This window comes from Trachypithecus francoisi, unplaced genomic scaffold, assembly GCF_009764315.1.
Source record: "Trachypithecus francoisi isolate TF-2019V2 unplaced genomic scaffold, Tfra_2.0 Lachesis_group8, whole genome shotgun sequence".
Taxonomy (NCBI): Eukaryota; Metazoa; Chordata; class Mammalia; order Primates; family Cercopithecidae; genus Trachypithecus; species Trachypithecus francoisi.
This window is the reverse complement of record NW_022681473.1, coordinates 12785118-12803555: the sequence shown is the minus strand read 5'-3', so window position 1 is coordinate 12803555 and position 18438 is coordinate 12785118. Positions and strand designations below refer to the sequence as shown.

At 55.0% G+C, this 18438-nt stretch overlaps 3 protein-coding genes across 4 annotated transcripts in view; 1 reads left to right on the top strand and 2 right to left on the bottom strand.

Annotated features, from left to right (window-relative positions):
• CD5 (CD5 molecule) overlaps positions 1-7287 on the top strand; it is a 28766-nt gene extending 21479 nt beyond the window's left edge. The window contains exons 6-11 of one of the 2 annotated variants that reach the window (XM_033207403.1): positions 668-961; positions 2345-2470; positions 3320-3373; positions 4450-4569; positions 5170-5260; positions 5707-7287. In XM_033207403.1, coding sequence (XP_033063294.1) covers positions 668-961; positions 2345-2470; positions 3320-3373; positions 4450-4569; positions 5170-5258 — 683 coding nt within the window. In that variant the 3' untranslated portion in view covers positions 5259-5260; positions 5707-7287. The other variant, XM_033207404.1, reaches the window with a different exon arrangement.
• A 2391-nt stretch (positions 7288-9678) lies between these two features.
• On the bottom strand, positions 9679-10634 carry LOC117081451 (the record flags this gene model as incomplete). Its single annotated transcript, XM_033207402.1, is given in 2 exon segments — positions 9679-10253; positions 10256-10634. Coding segments are annotated over 2 exon segments (483 nt in total), but the record flags the coding sequence as incomplete, so codon positions are not given.
• The window catches only part of VPS37C (VPS37C subunit of ESCRT-I), a 31801-nt gene continuing 23041 nt past the window's right edge, over positions 9679-18438 (bottom strand). The window contains 5 exon segments of the mRNA XM_033207401.1: positions 9679-11738; positions 11741-11954; positions 12650-12732; positions 13495-13666; positions 18145-18243. Coding sequence (XP_033063292.1) covers positions 11236-11738; positions 11741-11954; positions 12650-12732; positions 13495-13666; positions 18145-18237 — 1065 coding nt within the window. The 5' untranslated portion in view covers positions 18238-18243 and the 3' untranslated portion in view covers positions 9679-11235.

Sequence of the window (18438 nt, the reverse complement as noted above, 5' to 3'; positions counted from 1 at the left end):
GGAAACTAGCCAAAGCTGGTGAGATCACAACTCTCTCCAAACTGAGCGTGCGTGGGCCTCAGCTACGGACTCACAGGCCCCACCTTGGCAGGCAGAAATAAATGCGTGCCTCTGTTGAGCCAGGCCCCACTTGCTGAAAGCCTGGCCCTCAGCGTTCAGTGCCTGGACAGCAGGATCTGTCCCAACTGTGAACTGCCAGGACTCAGGGCAGTAGGTCTTTCCAACCCCTGGGCCTCAGTTTAACTCTTCTGAAAAGTCCTTCTTCTTCCCAAAGTGCAGTGGGAGAATGACAGATGTTTCCAAGTGGGAAGTGGACCCAGGTGGAGCCTATTTCCCACGCTCTTCTCTTACCTCCACCTGGCATGGGGCCGACTCCCTGCTGGTGGCTGCCAGCAGGTTCCTTGCAGAAAGCACCTATGCTGCTGTGTCTCCAGTTGGTGCTGGCAGCTGCCCAGAGGCACCAGAGACAGTGCTGGGTCAGGAGAAGAGCCACAGAGGGTACCAGAAGAAGGGAAGGGCAGAAAGGAAGGCTGCCTCTTCTGGTGGTCCCATACAGTGCCTTCCCCTAGCCAGGGCCCCGATCTGTCAGTGGCATGGGGCCCCAGGAAGCAGCACAAAGGCTCAGGGCCACATTTGCACCCTCCTTTCCCATTGCTTCCCCTCTCAGGTTTCCAGCCCAAGGTGCAGAGCCGTCTGGTAGGGGGCAGCAGCATCTGTGAAGGCACCATGGAGGTGCGTCAGGGGGCTCAGTGGGCAGCCCTGTGCGAGAGCTCTTCAGCCAGGAGCTCGCTGCGGTGGGAGGAGGTATGCCGGGAGCAGCAGTGTGGCGGCTTCAACTCCTATCGAGTGCTGGATGCTGATGACCCAACATCCTGGGGGCTCTCTTGTCCCCATGAGAAGCTGTCGCAGTGCTACGAACTTACGGAGAGAAAGTCCTACTGCAAGAAGGTGTTTGTCACATGTGAGTTGGCCACAGCCCACAGTGGGTGGAAGCAGTTACAACTTGACCTCTAGGACCTGGTCAGGGTGCATGTCTCTAAAGGGCAGCCCTGGGGAGCTAGACAGAGAGTCCCAGAGACCCAGAAAGGATGGAGAGAGGGAAATTGGAGGGCCAGGGAGCAAGAGTACTCAGACAGCAATGGGCATGAACAATAACAGGAGACAGGGCAAGCAACAGGCAGAGATCACTGTCAGGCAGTTGATCAGTCATATAACTTCTCCTTCTACCTTCTACTTTTGCAAGGTGGAAGCCAGAAAATCAAATGGTAGATAGCACATATTTGCTACATGAATGGTAACTAAATGGCAAGTAAAAAGAGAAATGGATGGATGGATGGATGGATGGATGGATCAGTGGGTGGGTGGGTGGGTGGGTGTGTGGATGGACGGATGAGTGGGTGGGTGGATGGATGGATGGATCGGTGGGTGGGTGGGTGGATGGATAGATGGATGGATGCATGGGTCAGTGGGTGGGTGGGTGCATGGATGGATGGATGGATGGATGGATGGATGGATGAACAGAAGGATTAATGGACAGATGGATGGATGGATGAGTGGGTGGGTGGATGAATGGATGGATCGGTGGGTGGGTGGGTGCATGGATGCATGGATGGATGGATGGATGGATGAACAGAAGGATGAATGGACAGATGGATGGATGGATCAAGAATAGAGGCCTGGCTGGGCACAATGGCTCACACCTGTAATCCCAGCACTTTGGGAGGCTGAGGTGGGTGGATCACGAGGTCAGGAGATTGAGACCATCCTGGCTAACACGGTGAAACCCCGTCTCTGCTAAAAATACAAAAAATTAGCTGGGCATGGTGGCGGGCACCTGTAGTCCCAGCTACTCGGGAGGCTGAGGCAGGAGAATGGTGTAAACCCGGGAGGCGGAGCTTGCAGTGAGCCAAGATTGCGCCACTGCACTCCAGCCTGGGCGACAGAGTGAGACTCCGTCTCAAAAAAAAAAAAAAAAAAAAAAAAAAAAGAATAGAGGCCCAGCTGGCTATTGGTATAAGATCATATGTTGCTTTATGATAGTATATGATGGCAAGGTGATCACTAACAACTGGAAAATGGTAGAAAATTAAATAACTTATAACAAGTGTGGCAAATGATAGCTAGATGATCAACTGTTAGATGATAAATGGTGGGTGGGTGAGTGGGTAGCAGGGAGTTCTAGAGATGGATGGAGGGACAGTCAAATAGATCATTGCCTTCCGTGCATGCTGGTGATTTCTCGGATGAGCAAGGGTGACTGGTGGAAGCCAGGCAGCCAGCAGCTTCCCTCCCACAGTTTTTCTCCCCAGGGCTGGGACTGACCTAACTCTTCCTGCCTCCCCAGGCCAGGATCCAAATCCGGCAGGCCCAGCCGCAGGCACCGTGGCAAGCATCATCCTGGCCCTGGTGCTCCTGGGGGTGCTGCTGGTCGTGTGCGGCCCCCTTGCCTACAAGAAGCTGGTGAAGAAATGTAGGTGTCGTAGCCCTCAGTGGCTCCATTCCCATGTGCAGAGACTGGAGGGGCTGCACTGGAGTCTCCCAGAGGAGGGGTTGTGCCTCCAGAGAGCCGGGCGTGCAGGGCACCTCTGCTTCGCCCCCCCAGCCTTCCCTTCTCCTGCCCATTAGCCATTTCTGCCCCAAGTAATAGAAACAGAAAGTAAACAAAATTGCAATTGCCAATGTGTCCATCTCTGGCACCCAGCTGAGACCCACTCCAGGCCAGGGGTGTGGCCATTCCCAAGGCTGTGGCAGGCCCAGAGGGTGTTCAGCACGGCCTTTGATGGCAGGAGACACACATCCCGGGCCTAGCCCCACCACTTACCACTGCCCGGGATGCCGATTGGGACACTTCCTCTCTCCAACCCTCAGTTTCTTCATCTACCAAATGGGCGATCACACACCTTGTGAACGTGGCGGGTTGTTCTCCTTGCCTTGCAGAACTTAAGAGGAAATTATTCAGACAGAGAAATGAAAGGGGAGAGATTGGGAACAGAAGGCTCAGCAGGGCAGTGTTGGGTCCTAGTGCCTGCCCAGGTCTAGTTCTAAACGCCTGTGGTCTTTTCTCCTGGGGAGCCAGCCACCTCTACACCATCCTTGGCCTCTCTTTTGGCACATGATGGCTCCAATTAATTCCGTTCCCGAGCAAGTTAGGAAACCGAGGTTGACGAGAGACTCCAGGGGGCAGAGCCCAGCAGCCCTGCCCTCAGCTGCACCTGCTGCCACCATCTCCCTCCCAGGCCCTGCCCCGTCCCCACCCCTGCCTACCCCCACCCCCACCTTCCCCCACCACTCTGATGCGCCTTTCCTGTCTCTTGCCCAGTCCGCCAGAAGAAGCAGCGCCAATGGATTGGCCCAACGGGAATGAATCAGAACAGTAAGTGTCCCCGGAGGCAGGAGCCTCCCTCAGGTGCTGGACAGAGACCATGGAGGCAGAGTCGAGGCTCTCTGCTGACCACAGATGGAGCCTGTGGCTGCTTGAAGCCTCTGATCTCCACGGTGCTTGTCTGACGTGTGACTGTGGCCAACAGACGTCCCCACACCAGGGAGGGCGGAGGCTTCTTGATGGGCAGATGGCTGAGCGGTTTCTACCACTGAAGCCTCAGAGTGTAGAAACATCTCATGGTATCCTTTCTGTGCCTCGCCTCATCTCTAGGGTCCCCAACAGTGTTCGCCTCCTCCAGCAGTATTCCCCAACACAGTGGCCAGTGGATGTTAACAGGCAGCCCTCACAAAGGAGACCTCCCTGATCAACAGATCTGGAAAACCATGAGTTAGGCACAGCTAAGCATGGCTATTTCAGGACTTATCAGAACCTTAATGGGCATTTTTGTATTGCCCATCTCCAAAGCAAGGATCCATTAAGAAGGGCTGTCCAAGCTATTTTTATCATGGAACAACTTACAGAGCCAGTATTAGGACATTTTGGTGCAGCCAGCCCAACACCATCCCTGGTCTTCATCCTCCCTCCTTCCAGCCACAGCCAGAGACACCCTAATGGATGGAGACATGGTGCTCTTCCTGCCTCCCCTTCCACCTTCTTCCTCCTTCCCAAGTCCAGGGCCAAATCCTTCAAGAAGGCTCTGTGTTGCCCAGCCTTGCTTAATAACATACAGACCCTCAGTTCCTGGATGGCAGGGAGCATATCTGTCCTATCACCTGTGCTCCAGTCTCCTGCTTGGCAAATGCTTGATGACTGACTCACGGAAGGCCCCACCCCGCCAGTCAGATTGCTGGTTCCCAAACCAGCTCTCAAAGTCTGCTGCTGACCCTGCTAGCATGAACCTCCCAGGAAGAGAGGAGAGGGGGAGGCACTGAAGGGGCTGTGAGTGCCTTTGCCCTCTCCCCGCCACATCATGGGAATAGGAGATTAACGTTCTGGGCACCTGCTGGGGAAGGAGGCGGAGGACACAGCCACAAGTCTAATGACACTGTCTCCTACCATCTACCCAGTGTCTTTCCATCGCAACCACACAGCGACCATCCGGTCCCATGCTGAGAACCCCACAGCCTCCCATGTGGATAACGAATACAGCCAACCTCCCAGGAACTCCCGCCTGTCAGCTTATCCAGGTAAGCACCAGTGGGTGCTCCTAGGCACGCAGACAGGGCTGGAGCAGGCCGCCAAGGCAGGTCACATGATGCCCTTGAAGGTGGGGTGATGGCCCAAAGAGAGAAGGGAGACCCCGGGGCGCAGGGGGATCAAACGTTGCTGGATGCAGCAGGGGTGCGGAAGGGATGTAGCCTTTACAGGCCCCAGCTGTCCTGTTTGAGACCACGAACTACTCATTTGGAGAGAAGAATGCACTCAGAAAGCCATCAACCCCAGCCTTGCTGTGACCTAATGGGCCTGTTTCGCTGCAGGGCCTTGAGGGGCCTGGATGGTAAATGAGGCCCCTTGGATTCCTCCGGGCCAGAAGAGAGCCATTAAGTGGGCTGCAGGAGCGCTGCACTAAAGCCTCCCTGACTGGCCGTTACCAATGAAGCCCCAGGGAGCCTGGAGTTCAGCATCATTAGTGAACATTTGGCTGATTTGATCAAAACAGATACCGGGCTGTCACCGGCTCATAAAGCCCCTGTGATCTTCCAACCCGCTGTGGGCAGCGGCTCTAGGACCCAAGGGGCTCTGTGGAGTCACAAACCCTCTGCAAACAGCGTCCTTTCTTTCCCCAGCTCTGGAAGGAGCTCTGCATCGCTCCTCCACACAGCCTGACAACTCCTCCGACAGTGACTACGACCTGCATGGGGCCCAGAGGCTGTAACGGTGAGCCTGTCTCCAGCCTGACCCCAGCACCCCGGGGTCCCCCACAGTCCTGGGGGTGAGCAGCAGCCACTCAGTGCCTCCCCTCGGTCCTACCCTGCCCATACATGAATAGGGGACCCCCAGCATCTTGATTCTTGTAAAGGGAAAGACAAATGTCAGTTGTTTAGGTTATACGAGCTGGTTTGACAACTAGAGCAGAGGAATCATGGACCTTAACAATCAACTTTTAAACTCCATGTGGAAGGCCACACAGGCAGAGTCCCTAAGAGCTCCGTGATGCAATCACACCCCTCTAGAGCTGCCAACCTGCCAGCGGGGAGGAGGAGCCCCCGGCTCAGGACAGCAGCCATCCCCAAGATGGAGCCCAAAGCATGGGTCCTGTCCCCCACCTCCCTGAATCACCTCTGCAGTGTCTTCCTCTAACATGTTTCCTTCTCACCCCACAGAACTGGGATCCAGGAGCAAAAAGCCAAGAGCCAGACCTGCTTGTCCTGAGAAAACTGTCTGCTCTTCACTTGAAATGATGTCCCTATTTCTACCCCGGCCAGAACATGGACAGAGGCCAGGAGCCTTCCAGACAGGAAGTGGCAGGTGCTGCTCCGAGTGGCAGGCCAGCTCACACTGCTGCGCAACAGCTTGGCCACCCCTCCACGCGTGGAAGCTGTGGTGGGCAGAGCCCCAAAAGGCTGCCTCTAGCAGCCTTCCAGCTAGAGACTCGGTCGTGTCTGAAGGGGGCCCCCTTTCCCTGGCTGCTGGGGAGCGGTGCCTGAGTGAAATCAGCTTTCTTCTCAGACTCTGTCCCCGGTAAGCAGTGACAAGGAAGCTCATCGCTGGGCGAGTGCATATTGAATAGTTCTTTGTAAGTAGTGCTTTTCCTCCTTCCTGACAACTCAAGCGCTCCGGCCTCTTCTGTGCAGCCTCCACCCCTGCGGATCCCTCAGGGGAGGCACAAGAAGAGGACTCCCGGGGACCTCTGCAGCCATGGTGGTCAGAGGCTGCTCACCTGAGCACAAAGACAGCTCAGCACGTTCACCGCAGCTGCCAGCCAGGGTCACCCACAGCCTCACCCCACTCCCTCTGTCTTGCGACTCCCCTCCCCAACCCCCTCATCTAAAGACACCTTCCTCTCCAGAGAACAGGGACCACCAGCTGTCAAGCCCACAGGGCACCAGTGCCAGCCAGGGCCCTGTGCAAAGGGATGCCTAGTAAACCTTAACCAACTTGGTTTTTTGCTTCACCCAGCAATTAAACGTCCCAGGCTGAGGTAGTATCAGCCCATCACAGTTCATCTTCTAACCCAAGAGTCAGAGATGGGGCTGGACATGTTCCTTTGGCTTAAATAACTCCCTTGACTAAAACAGACTCCTCTAGTACTTAGAGATCTTGGACATACACCTAATCCAGTGGGACCTCGGCTTCCTTAACTACAAGTGAGAAGGGGAGGTCTACCCAGGATCCTCGGGTCTGATCAAGGGAGATGCCATGCGGAGGTCACTGCGGTGGCTCCCTAAGAAGGTGAAGCAATGTGGGAACACATCTTGAGGACGGGGTCTTTCTCCACACCATTTGATGCTGTATCTTCTGAGAGCATAGGCATCAATGGTCCAAGCCACAGAATCTAAGTCTGGAAGAGCAAAGGCAAGTTACTAGGACATGAGGTGGAGTAATCCCAGAATCTGCTCAGCTTTCTACCCACCACCACCACCACCTTCCAACCAGGCCTTGCCTTCTGAGAGCTGCCATGGCCAAGCCCAGGTCATAGATCTTCCCCTGACCATGCTGGGAATCCAGAAACAGGGACCCCATTTTTCTTCCCACATCTGGTGGAGGTGAGGGGGCTCCTCAAAAGGGAACTGAGAGGCTGCTCTTAGGGAGGGCAAAGGATCTGGGGCAGGCAGTGTCTCCCATCAGTGCCTTTTTAAATAAAAGCTCTTTCGTCTATAGTTTGGCCACCACATAGTGGCCTCAAAGCAACCATGGCCTACTTAAAAACCAAACCAAAAATAAAGAGTTTAGTTGAGGAGAAATGAGTCTTTAGAAAATTGTTTTTCAAGGGGTGGCTGACTTGGATGATGCATTTCAAAAAGATGTTTGGTGATGCGATGGAATAGAAGCATTTTAGTCTTCAAGGTGTCGTTGTTGAGTTCCTGCCTTGGCTAGTGAAGGCAGCCCACTGCTCCCCCAGCCAGTGCTCAGGGGGCTGCTGTCCATTTCCCCCAGCTGTGGAGGACGCACTTCCGTGACCCGGACAACCTCCTCATTCCTGCATCCCAGCAACCTGCTAGAGCAGGGCCACCCCTTCCACTCACCTTTGTGTCTCTCAAACCCTGCCCATTCCCTAAAGTAAATTATGTTCCTGGGTAAATCATGTGACCTGGCCAATGAGTGTTTGGGCGTGCAACCCCTGATTCTAGCACATTAGGTTCACATCGTCACGTGGCCGGGCATGGTGGCTCATGCCTGTAATCCCAGCACTTTGGGAGGTCAATGTAGAAGGATTGCTTGAAGCCAGGAGTTCCAGACCAGCCTAGGCAATAAAGTGAGACCCCATCTCTACCAAAAAGAAAGTTGTCAATTCACTGAGCATGGAGGCACATGCCTATAATCCGTTATTCAGGAGGCTGGTGCAGGAGGATCACTTGAGGCCAGGAGTAAGGCTGCAGTGAGCCATGATCTTGCCATTGCACTCCAGCCTGGGCAACAGGCTTTTTTTTTTTTTTTTAATATACAAATAATTAGCCAGGCATGGTGGCACACACCTGTAATCCCAGCTACTCAAGAGGCTGAGGCAGGAGAATCGCTTGAACCTGGGAGATGGAGGTTGCAGTGAGCCAAGATGGCGCCAATACACTCCAGCCTGGGAGCCAGATGACTGAGATTCTCTCAAAAAAAAAAAAAAAAAAAAAAAAAGTTATCTTGCACCCAGGGATCTGGGAGTACGGAGAAGCAGAGAGAGCTGTAAGGACGTGACATTCATATGGCCTCACCACATCCAGCAGAGCAGTGTCCTAAGCTAGGAATCTAGAGACTCTAAATTTGATGCTTAGGGTCTGTCCCCCTGCAGCGGGAGGCCCACTGTAGTCTGGTGAAAGGCAGCCAGTTATCTCCCAGGGATGCAGGGAGGGAGGCGCGAGGAGCGCCCGTGTGTGCTGCCCTCTGAGGGAGGTGGCCAGGGAGAGCAGGAGGCAAAGGGCACAGGGTGGGACACGCGGGCTGACCAGCTGAGGCAGCTCATGACGGTCCTTTCTTAGAAAGTCGGCCCCTCCGTGTCCCCTGCCACCACTCTGGCACCAACCCAAGGCAAGTGACCTATGTGCCTAGAGGGAGATTTGCAGCCTCTTCCTACAAAGCCAAATTGCTTCCAGCTGTCCCTGATGTCCTGTGTCCTCAGCCTTGGACACCTGCAAGGCAAGGCCAGAGTTCAGCTGGGGGTGAAAGGCGGTAAACATTTGACCGGAGCCCAGCGACTCTCAACTCTGTCCTCGGGAGGCACTTCTGGCACCACCAAGGCAGTGGGGAGGAGCCCCTGCAGCCTCTGAAATCCAACCAACCCAGTCCAAGTCCCACCTCCTCCCAAGGCTGTGCAACATGCTCACCGAACCACCCGCCCTGTGGTTTCCTCCCATTTCAACTGGGGATGAAAGGGCTGTTGCGAAGACTCCAGGAGATAATGCGCCTCAAAGAACAGCACAGCCTGCAGTCCCGCTGAGTATTTAACACTAGTGATTCAGGGCATCTCTAGGCATCCTCCGCAGGCGGCCACCTCTGTCACCTTGCAGGGAAGGAGAGGCGGAGGGCTGACTTGAGGGACTGTTAGAAGTCCGGTCTAAAGACTCCCTCGAAGCTGCCCTTCCTGCTGAGCTGGACGCCCTCCCCAGCCGCGGGATAGGCAGCTCAGCAGCAGAGCTCAGGGCGACGCTGGGGAGGGAGGCAGGCCGGACCAAGGCCAAGACCGTTGGTGCCGCAGCCAGGTTTAGCGGCCCGCTGTCCCTCGGAGCACATCCTGCAAGCCCAGGGTAGAATTAGATGGGTCTCGGACAGGCTGACATGCCGACGTCCCGCCACTCCGGCAGGTGGCAGGATCACGGCACCTCCCGAGCGGGCTGAGGACCAGACGCCCCCTCGTGGCATCCTGTGGCCTTGCACGCCATTGCTCTCGGTCCAGGACAAGGCAAAACGCAGGCTCCAACAGGAAAACCGCTAAGAAGGAAAGTGGAAGAGCGGGAGAGGGAAGGTAAATGCTCCCAGGGCTAGCCCTGGGGTGAGCAGGCAGGGGAGGGCTGACATCCAGACGGATGGGGCTTTGGGACGTGAATCACAGAGGCCCCTCCAGAGAGCACGATCTGAAGGCCGTAGAAGAAATCAAGGCACCCACATGCAGCCACGTCTTCACTCAAACCCACCAACACCACACTACATGTGACTCATCAAAGTTTATTATGGCAATTAATTACATAAACATACGGGCGGTTGGTCATCCAGCTCAGAAGCACTCAAACCAGTAGAGTCCATTAGTGATTTCTCTCTATAAATAACTTAGGAGAAGCAAGCACATTTGGTAAAGAACCGGCACCGCTGACCGAGCGTCACGCAGATGGCACATAGGCCGGGGAGGGGCAGGCACCAGAAGGTCAAGGTCCCTCCTTGGCCCCAGCAGCCCCGGGCCCACCAGACGCTGGGTCCTCTGGTAGTGGACGTTTCAAGGCACGTACAACTTCCTAGGCAATAGCAGCTCCAGGCTCTTTCCTGAGACCTGGTTTACCTCTGGAACAACCAGGTTAACACTCATCACACCCCTTTGTCTACTGTCTTCATTCTTATTACTGAACATGCCCCAAACCCCACAGTGCAGGGGGCTGCATATTAAACAGAGCCATAATCCCCACCCTTTACATTCTGAAGACAGCAAGGTGCGAAAAAACTGCCCCCAATGTAGTGATGGTGTTTTTTAAAAAGCACCATTTGGGAAGTTACGTTAGGGCCTCTTTTGATGCCTTAGGATGGACACTGGGGGTGAGAGGATTACATCAAAGGAGTGAGGGGAAGGGGAGGGAAAGGGAGGTGGCTGCTTGTGAATGAGATTCAAGGCACTAAAGGAGTGGATGGATGCGTGGGCCTCGGGCAAAGTCACCCTAAAGTGGGGGGTCCCAGAGGAGAGAAGGGTGGCTGGGGAGGTGACCTGGCCCTCCACTCCTAAACGAGCCCCAATGTGACCACAATCTCCAGGGCTAGAGCTCCTCCCTTCCCTCTGGCCAGAGGGCCCAAGGCAGCCCCCTGGGTTCTCCAAATAGTGGAAGCAAGGTCTGGGGACAATCTTCACGACCCCCAGCCTTCTTGCTGCGCTGGCGCTGCCGCCACTCAAACAGGACACAGGTCAAGCTTGTCTGACATCAGGTACTGGAGTTAAATTATGGCTTTATAGGACTCAAACCTGTTGTTTTTCCCAACTCTGTTCTCTCCCTCCAATCCAACCCCTGCAACAGGGCGTTGGCGGGCTAGCCTTGAATGGACTGGACAGACACCAACAGCTGCATCCCTTGGCATGGGGCTCCACGTCAAATACGCCAAACCCCAGGGGAGACAGAGGGGCTGGAGACCCGGGGCCTCCTCATCGAGATAATTCTGCACTGGGTTCAGACGGCCCTGAGCGCAGCCGCAAGTAGATGCTCATAAATGTGCGCACACGCTCACTCACACAGACACCGGCGAGAGGTGCCGGACTCCAGCCTGGCTAGCACCGCTGCAGCCAGGCACTGAAAGTAGGGGCTTCTAGGAGGACCTGCAGCCAGAAGGCCAGCAAGTGCCGTGACCAGTCACACTGCCCAGTGCCTTGTCCCTCCAAGGCCTCTGGGTGCCAACGCAAGTCCACAGGGAGCACCAACGCCACTTCCAGTTGACCCTCGAATCTCGGCGATGGCTGGGCCAAAGGTTGAGCGTGGGTGGGACTAGGGAGGGGCCGAAGGCCAGGATTACGTCTAATACCCAGGCCAGACCGGCCCCGGAGGCGGTGGAAACCCATAGGGAGGGGCGGGCCCGGGGGGATAAGGGGGCTGCGGGGGCACTGAGGGCTGGGGCTGGCCTGGGAAGCTGGGGAGCTGGGGCTGTATTGGGTAGGGAGGTTTTCCTCCTGTTGCAGGGTACGGAGACTGTTGAGGATAACCAGGACTGGGGGCCCTGCCTCCCACCAAGGGGTACCCAGGCCCAGAGGCGCCAGTCGGGGTCCCAGGATAGCCCGGCCGGGGCGGCGTGCTCCTCTGTGGGGACCAGGAGTAACCCGCAGCACCCCTGGGTCCAGGCTGGGCTGCCGGGTAAGTGGGGCCCAGAGGCCCACTGTAGAAGGAGGGCTGGGACACCACCGGGAAAGGGGCCGGTGGCAGGGCTCCATGGGCAGTGGGGCCCACAGGCAGGCTGGGGGACGGGCTGTAGGGCAAAGGGTAGGGAGGCATGGCTGATGGGGGCTGCGGCTGCTCTTCAACACAGGGGGCGTTGCCTGGGGCACTGGGCGCGCCGGGGGTGGCGGGCGGGGTGGGGGGGCATCGCCGGCCAGCTCCTGGGAAGCCCTGGGCTTCCTCACCACTTCCTGGAGCTTTTCCACACGAACCCGGCGCAGGTGGGACAGCATCCTCATGGAGGAAAAATTCTCCAGGAACGTTTCCAGGGGCACCTCGCCCTCCAGGAACTTCTCGGCCATGGCCTGGAAGACATAAGGTCCAGTGACAACAGGGGCCAGCTGGGATCAAGGTCTCTTGTTTTTCCCCAGGGTCCAAATTCAGCTACAGCCCTCCCACCTCGCGCTGCCTCGGGCACCCCCTCCTCCTCCCTGGCCATATGCCCCTTCTCACAGCTGACGTATGGTACATGCACTGTCTCCCTCACTAGAATGTCAGTCCCTTGAGGGCGAGAACTGTCTCTGTCATGGTCACCTCTGTCCTGGCACCCTGGCATCAGGTCAGGCCCACAGTGGCCACTGCATATATGTACTGAACACCTGGCGGAGCACTAGCCCAGGGACTGGGAGGGCCTGGAAGCTTCTTCCACCCAAAGTGGACCGCACCAGTTTGCCCACAGAGGATGAAGAGGTGGCCCGGAGGGAAGCAGGAAGCAAGGAGAGCAGAGTGGGGGGCTGGCCTCAGCCCCTGGGGGCCTCTCATCTAGGGCTGCAAGGGGCCCTTGTCCACTATCACTCATTTCTGCTTCAGCTAGTGGGACTGAGTTCCTGTTATTTGTACCCAAAAGGCCTCCCCAGGACTAAAGATGTCCTTCACCTCTGCCATCTACGAAAGCTCCTTTGTCCCATGCTTTGCAGACACCTGCTCCTCCTTCCAAGGGCCCCTGCTGCAGGGACTGACACCCCGTCAAGGGAAGAGAGGCGTCGCCTCGCCCTCTCACCTCGGACTCTTCTTCAATCTTCATGCCTTCCACCTGCAGAAGGTCTAACAAGGTCCCTGGCTGCAGTGCTGAAGAAAATTTCTCTGGAAGGCAGGAGGGAGGGCAGAACGACTGGCATTTGAAAAGTGCTTCCTGATTCGGTGTTAAAGACACTTAGCATGCCCTCTGTGTGCATCCAGGCCCAGCCACCACCCCAGGGTCCACCAAAGGGTCCTTTCGGGTGGGCTTGATGGGCACTTTTGGTCCAGTTCCTTAGACTACTTTCCTGAGCAAAGAAGGGCCCGACTGAACCCAGCCTAGACCTTGGCCAAGTCTCGCCTACACCATCCTGGGAAGGGAAACGACGGGCTTCAGAGCCCAACCGACCCAGTTCTGCCTGCCAGCCAGGGGAGTTACCTAACCTGAGTGTCAAGCTCTCTCACCATCAGAACTGCCCTCCCACCTTCAAACGTGACAGGTCCTGGGACACAAAGAGCCCAGAGCAGCTCAGGAGCAGCTCAGCAAAGCACAGAAGCTGAGCTGCCAGGGTAACAGTGGCAGCAAAGGATGCAGGCTGTCTGGATTCAAATCCCAACTCCACCTATTTCTAAGCTGGGTGACCATAGCCAAGTTCCATCTCTGAGCCTCATTTTTCTTACCTATAAAACGGAGTAACAACAGTCCCCACCCTTCTACGGCTGTTGTCAAAAAATGTACATAAAGCACTTAGCAGAGGGCTAGGAACACGGTGGGCCTCAGTAGCTATGGGCCTTGCCCATCGGGCATCCATCCTTCATGCTGTTCCAGCTGCTCAGCCCCATCCAACCCTGAATGGGGACCCTGAGTTCACAGAGGAGCCACCCTACCCAGCTTTGCCTTCTGCTCCTGGCACCGCTCCACGAGCTTCCGGAGCTCCTGGTATTTATCCGAGAGGTTTGAGCGGCTGATCTCCAGGGGGCCCTGGAACTCCAAGTTCTGCTCCGCCAGGCTCCGGTTGGTGGCCAGTGCCATCTCCCGTTCCAGCTGCAGGTCCTGGACCTAAAAGGGCAGGACAACAGAACCTAAGGAAAACGTCCATCACCCTGAACCTCCTGGCAGCCTGGGTCAGGGGCTTTGGGGCACATCCTCACCTTGGGGTGGAGAGGCTCATCCGTGGGCGATACTCAGCCCTCAACTAGTCAGACAAAGCCAGGTTCTAACCCTGAACGAAGTACTCTGCACCTCACTTAATCTTTTAACCCACAGCCCACGAGGTGGAGATGCATGGGAACCTGGAGCTGAAGGTGAAGAGCTCGCCCAAGGCCACATGACTGATATCCACGATGGAGTGTGCAGAGCCCCAAGGAGGGGCTGGACTAATTTACATGAGAAAATCAGAGGCTTTCTGGGAAGGGACCAAAAGTCCCAATTACTTCTCCCCAAGCTTCAGAGTGAAGAGACCTACCATGATGGACTCAGGTGGCCCTGGCCAGATGCACAGGCAAGATATGCAATGAGGTCCCAAATAAAGTTATTGTGAGGGGTGAGAGAGCCAGGGCCCTGGACCAGACCATGCCACTGACTTAGGAGAGACCTGGACCTGCCTCCTACGCGGCACGTGTGTCCTGCAGAGAAGCTGCACAGATGAGCCAGAGGGGCCACCCTGGACATTCCCTGCTGCACTTTCCCCAAGCCAAGTGGCACACTACTCCTCTGCCAGCTCTTCGTCACTGCCAGCCAGTGAGGCAGAAGCCAAGGCACCCTTCCCAGCTGCTGTGATCTCATGCCCCATGAATCCGCCAAGGAGTCCTCTTCCTGAGAGGAGGGCTGAGGAGTCAGACCCGCACGCTGAGCCAGCGGTGACGGTACACTGACAGCAGCATGGGGCACCAGAAGACAGGCCTCGGCACCCGCCACAGGGTGCAGGGAACAGCTCAGCAAGACTGACTCTGAGTCAGGCCCTCACTGTGCAGCTTCTCTGTGCAGCTTCTCCACCATGGTCAGTGTGTGACAGACCAAGCCGGACTGGCTCATGCCCCACCAGACATAGGAAGCCCATGCGCATTCTGAAAGAGGAGGCTTCAGGGAAAGCCTGGCCCTCCTGCTGTCCCAGCTACAGGTGCCTGGGCCCTGCACTCTGAGGCAGCCCATACCCTCTTCTTTGTGCTCCAGATCGGAAAGAGGAATGCCACAGCTCCCTGCCCTTCCTGAGCCCTCCAGACGAGGCTGCCACGGTTCAGGGATTGTAGGGCCCAGGGGTCTATCCAGCCTAGAGCCCACACTGCTGCCTTCCAGAGACACGGTCTCATTCTGTCGTCTGGAGTGCAGTGGCATGACCACAGGTCACTGCAGCCTCAAACTCCTAAGCTCAAGCAATCTTTCAGCCTCAGCCCTTCCAGTAGCTGAGACTACAGGCACGCACCACCATGCCTAAGTTCTTTTATTTTCTGCAGAGATGGGGTTTCCCTGTGTTGCCCAGGCTGGCCTCAAGCAATCCTCCCATCTCATCATTCCAACAGGTGGGATTACAGGCACTAACCACCATACGTGATTCTCAATCTAATTCTTATTAGCCATGGAAACTTTATTTACATGGCTCACCCAGAGTGAAAGGCCTAAAGTCCTCCTGCTCACCCACCCCTTGCAGGGCCCCATGGATCCTCTGGCCTTCCTATACGTCCACTGCCTTTTTGTTGCGTCTAAACCAACAAATCTACGTTTTATCATTTTCCCCTAAATCTTGCCCTACTTATTTCTGCTCCCGATCCCCACAGCCTTCTGACATCTTTCTCCATGAAGTGGGTCAATGGGTAGAAACATACAGTTAGAAGAAATAAGTTCTAATGTTCAACAGCAGAATAGGGTAACTATGGTCAGCAACAATGTAGAGTGTATTTCAAAGTAGCAAGAAGCATAAAATGTTCCCAACACAAAGAAACCACAAATACTCAAGGTGATGGAGACCCCAAATGCCCTGACCTTATGATTACATATTCTTTTTTTTTTTTTTGGACAGAGTTTCGCTCTGTTGCCCAGGCTGGAGTACAATGGCACAATCTCGGCTCACTGCAACCTCTGCCTCCTGGGTTCAAGCGATTCTCCTGCCTCAGCCTTCCTTGTAGCTGGGACTACAGGCATGTGCCACCGTGCCCAGCTAATTTTTGTATTTTTAGTAGAGACGGGGTTTCACCATATTGTTCAAACTGCTCTCGGACTCCTGACCTCAGATGATCCACCCACCTCGGCCTCCCAAAGTGCTGGGATTACAGGCATGAGCCATCGCGCCCAGCCTGATCATCACACATTCTATGCATGCAACAAAGACTCGGATCTACCCCATAAATATGCAAAATATGCATCAATCTTAAAACTTGCATATCGATGCATATTAGAGGTTCAGTGTGAAGTCCTCCCAGTCACTGAAAAGAGGTAAGACTAAAAATAGGTAAATAAAAGCTGTTTTCACATGTTTTGCTGCTTCTGAATTCAATCTGTCCTAGTATATTACTTTGGTGGAAATAAGCAGGAAGAATCTATACTCATACAGATATATAGCTAGAAAAGGAAGGAGTCGCTACTAACCTTTACAGATAATTATCAATTTTCTTTGAATCTACAGCAAAACTCGACAAGAAATATCTAAGTTCTTAAAAGTTGCTATGTAAACTTTAAAAATCAGCCAGGTGTGGTGGCGTGCACCTGTAGTCCCAGCAACTTGGGAGGCTGAGGTGGGAGGGCTGTTTGAGTTCAGGAGGTCGAGGCTGCCAGGAGCCATAATAGTGCCACGGCACTCCAGCCTGGACAACAAAGTAAGACCCTGCCTAAAAAAATAAAAATTTTAAAAAATTGCAAAGTGGGAGATAAAACCATTTTGACTAACTATCCTTACTAAGTTACAGTGTTTCCTTTCTACATCTGGCCCCTACCCCAAAGCAGCTCCCCTCCACACACCCCTCCATGCACACTCTTCTACATGGAGAGCCCCTGCCACCTCCCTTCTCTCCAAGCCGCGTCCATGCCCCAAACTAAGAGAGAGCTCCTGTCTCTTCTCACAAACCCACAGTGACTCAATTACTGTCTTACAGCCCACGATAAAAAAGTTTGCCAGTGGTCTGAAGTCTAAGTGGCTTGTCCTGCTTCATTTCCACCTGATCCACGAGTGTTTTTTTCCCTCAGAGAGTTCAGATCGATGGGACAGGTGTGGATGCACACCACAAAATTCAAATGCCTTCTGCCCAAGAGGTCGCTTCTGCTCACGTTTTCCATGATTCTCTGCTTTGTCATGATTCTGTCCGCCTGCTCAGTTCTGCACACTCACACACACTGCAGGCCTTGGGCTTCCCACGGCACCACGCTCACAGTGCTTCATATGTGACAAAGGAATGCAGGCAGAGCCGCACTGTGCCCAGCACCAGGCCAGGCAGGAGCAATGCCTTGGCAGAGCTCACAGCTTCACAGGCCATTTGAGTCAGCCCTGGGGCTTCAACAAGCAAGCTTTGCTCCACGTCCTTGCTGAGGACTGAAAAAGCCCTAGGGTGGCAGGATGTGCCCCATGGTGTCCACCTCTCCTCACAATCTGCCCACCCGGAGGTCTTTTCAACCCCCAATGCTCAGTCACCTCCAACCCCAGTGAAGATGCCTCACTTAGGAAGTAGGGCAGGCAGCAGGCGGCAAGAGTGCAAGCCAGAACAGGAGCAGGGGACTCACCGGCCTGGCGCCCCCCCATGGCATGGAAGCCCAGAGACACTGGATGGGGGAGCGTCATTATTTCTTTCAAAATACTACAAGTTCACAGAAGAGATGCACCATACCTGCTCATCCATGCAAGCAAACATGTACTCCAAATATAAATCAAATGAGCTGGCATGACTTGCATTCGTGTCTCTCCCTCACATTAGGGACAGGAAGTGGGAGCTTCCAGAACAACGGATGAGCTGCAGTCACTCAGTGGGTGACCGTGGGCATTTCTGGCTGTGTGGCCTGACCTCTCCCATCTCACAGGGGACATCCCAGGGTCACAGGAGATTAACTAGGGGCAGGGAACATCTTTTATTAAGTGTAAATCTCTGCACAGGGACTCTGTGATTAAGAGCGAGAGGATTAGGGAGCAGTTATGAGGAGAAACAGGATCCAATGGGAGATGAGCTAGATCTCAGCCCGAGAATGGCTCCTAGAAGCCTTAGAGTCACCTGGACATATGGGATTGCACGAGGCTCTTGGGGAAAAGTAGGTACAAAACCACGCCAGTGCTTTGAGGAGCCACCTCCAGATCTGGGTTGGAACGACAGTGTGGGGACTCCTGGGGCATCGGGGTCATGGGAAGGCACCAGGAGGCGTGGACTTCCCAGCACTGCCAAGAACTCCCAGGAACTGGTCTGAAGCCTCAGGGACTCCTCTGAGTCCAAACCAGGATGAAGTTCACAGAAAAGGGGGATGAATTTGGCCAAAACTTCCAATAAGCCAGCATCCTGAACAAGCGCCTCTTAACAAGCCTCATCTGCTGGCCTCTGTTGGGCCCCATACCAGCCTCCCTCTACCTCAGGGGACTCCAGGGCCAGCTGGTCAATCGCCTCCGAGTCATTCTGCAACTCCTCCAGCTCCTGCAGGGTCTTATCCTTCAGCGTCTCCATCCTTCCCTGTGAACACAGCGACACCAAAGTAACGAACGGGCAGCCCAAGAGGAAGGGACCCCTGAGCCTGTACATATGATTTATCAAAAACAAACCAGAGTTTTCCTGCGATAATACCACTCCACTGGGAGGCTCGAGGAGGGGCAGAGATCTCTGAGAGCACATTCCTGCGGCTCAGCCCACCCCTCCCCAGGGAGACCA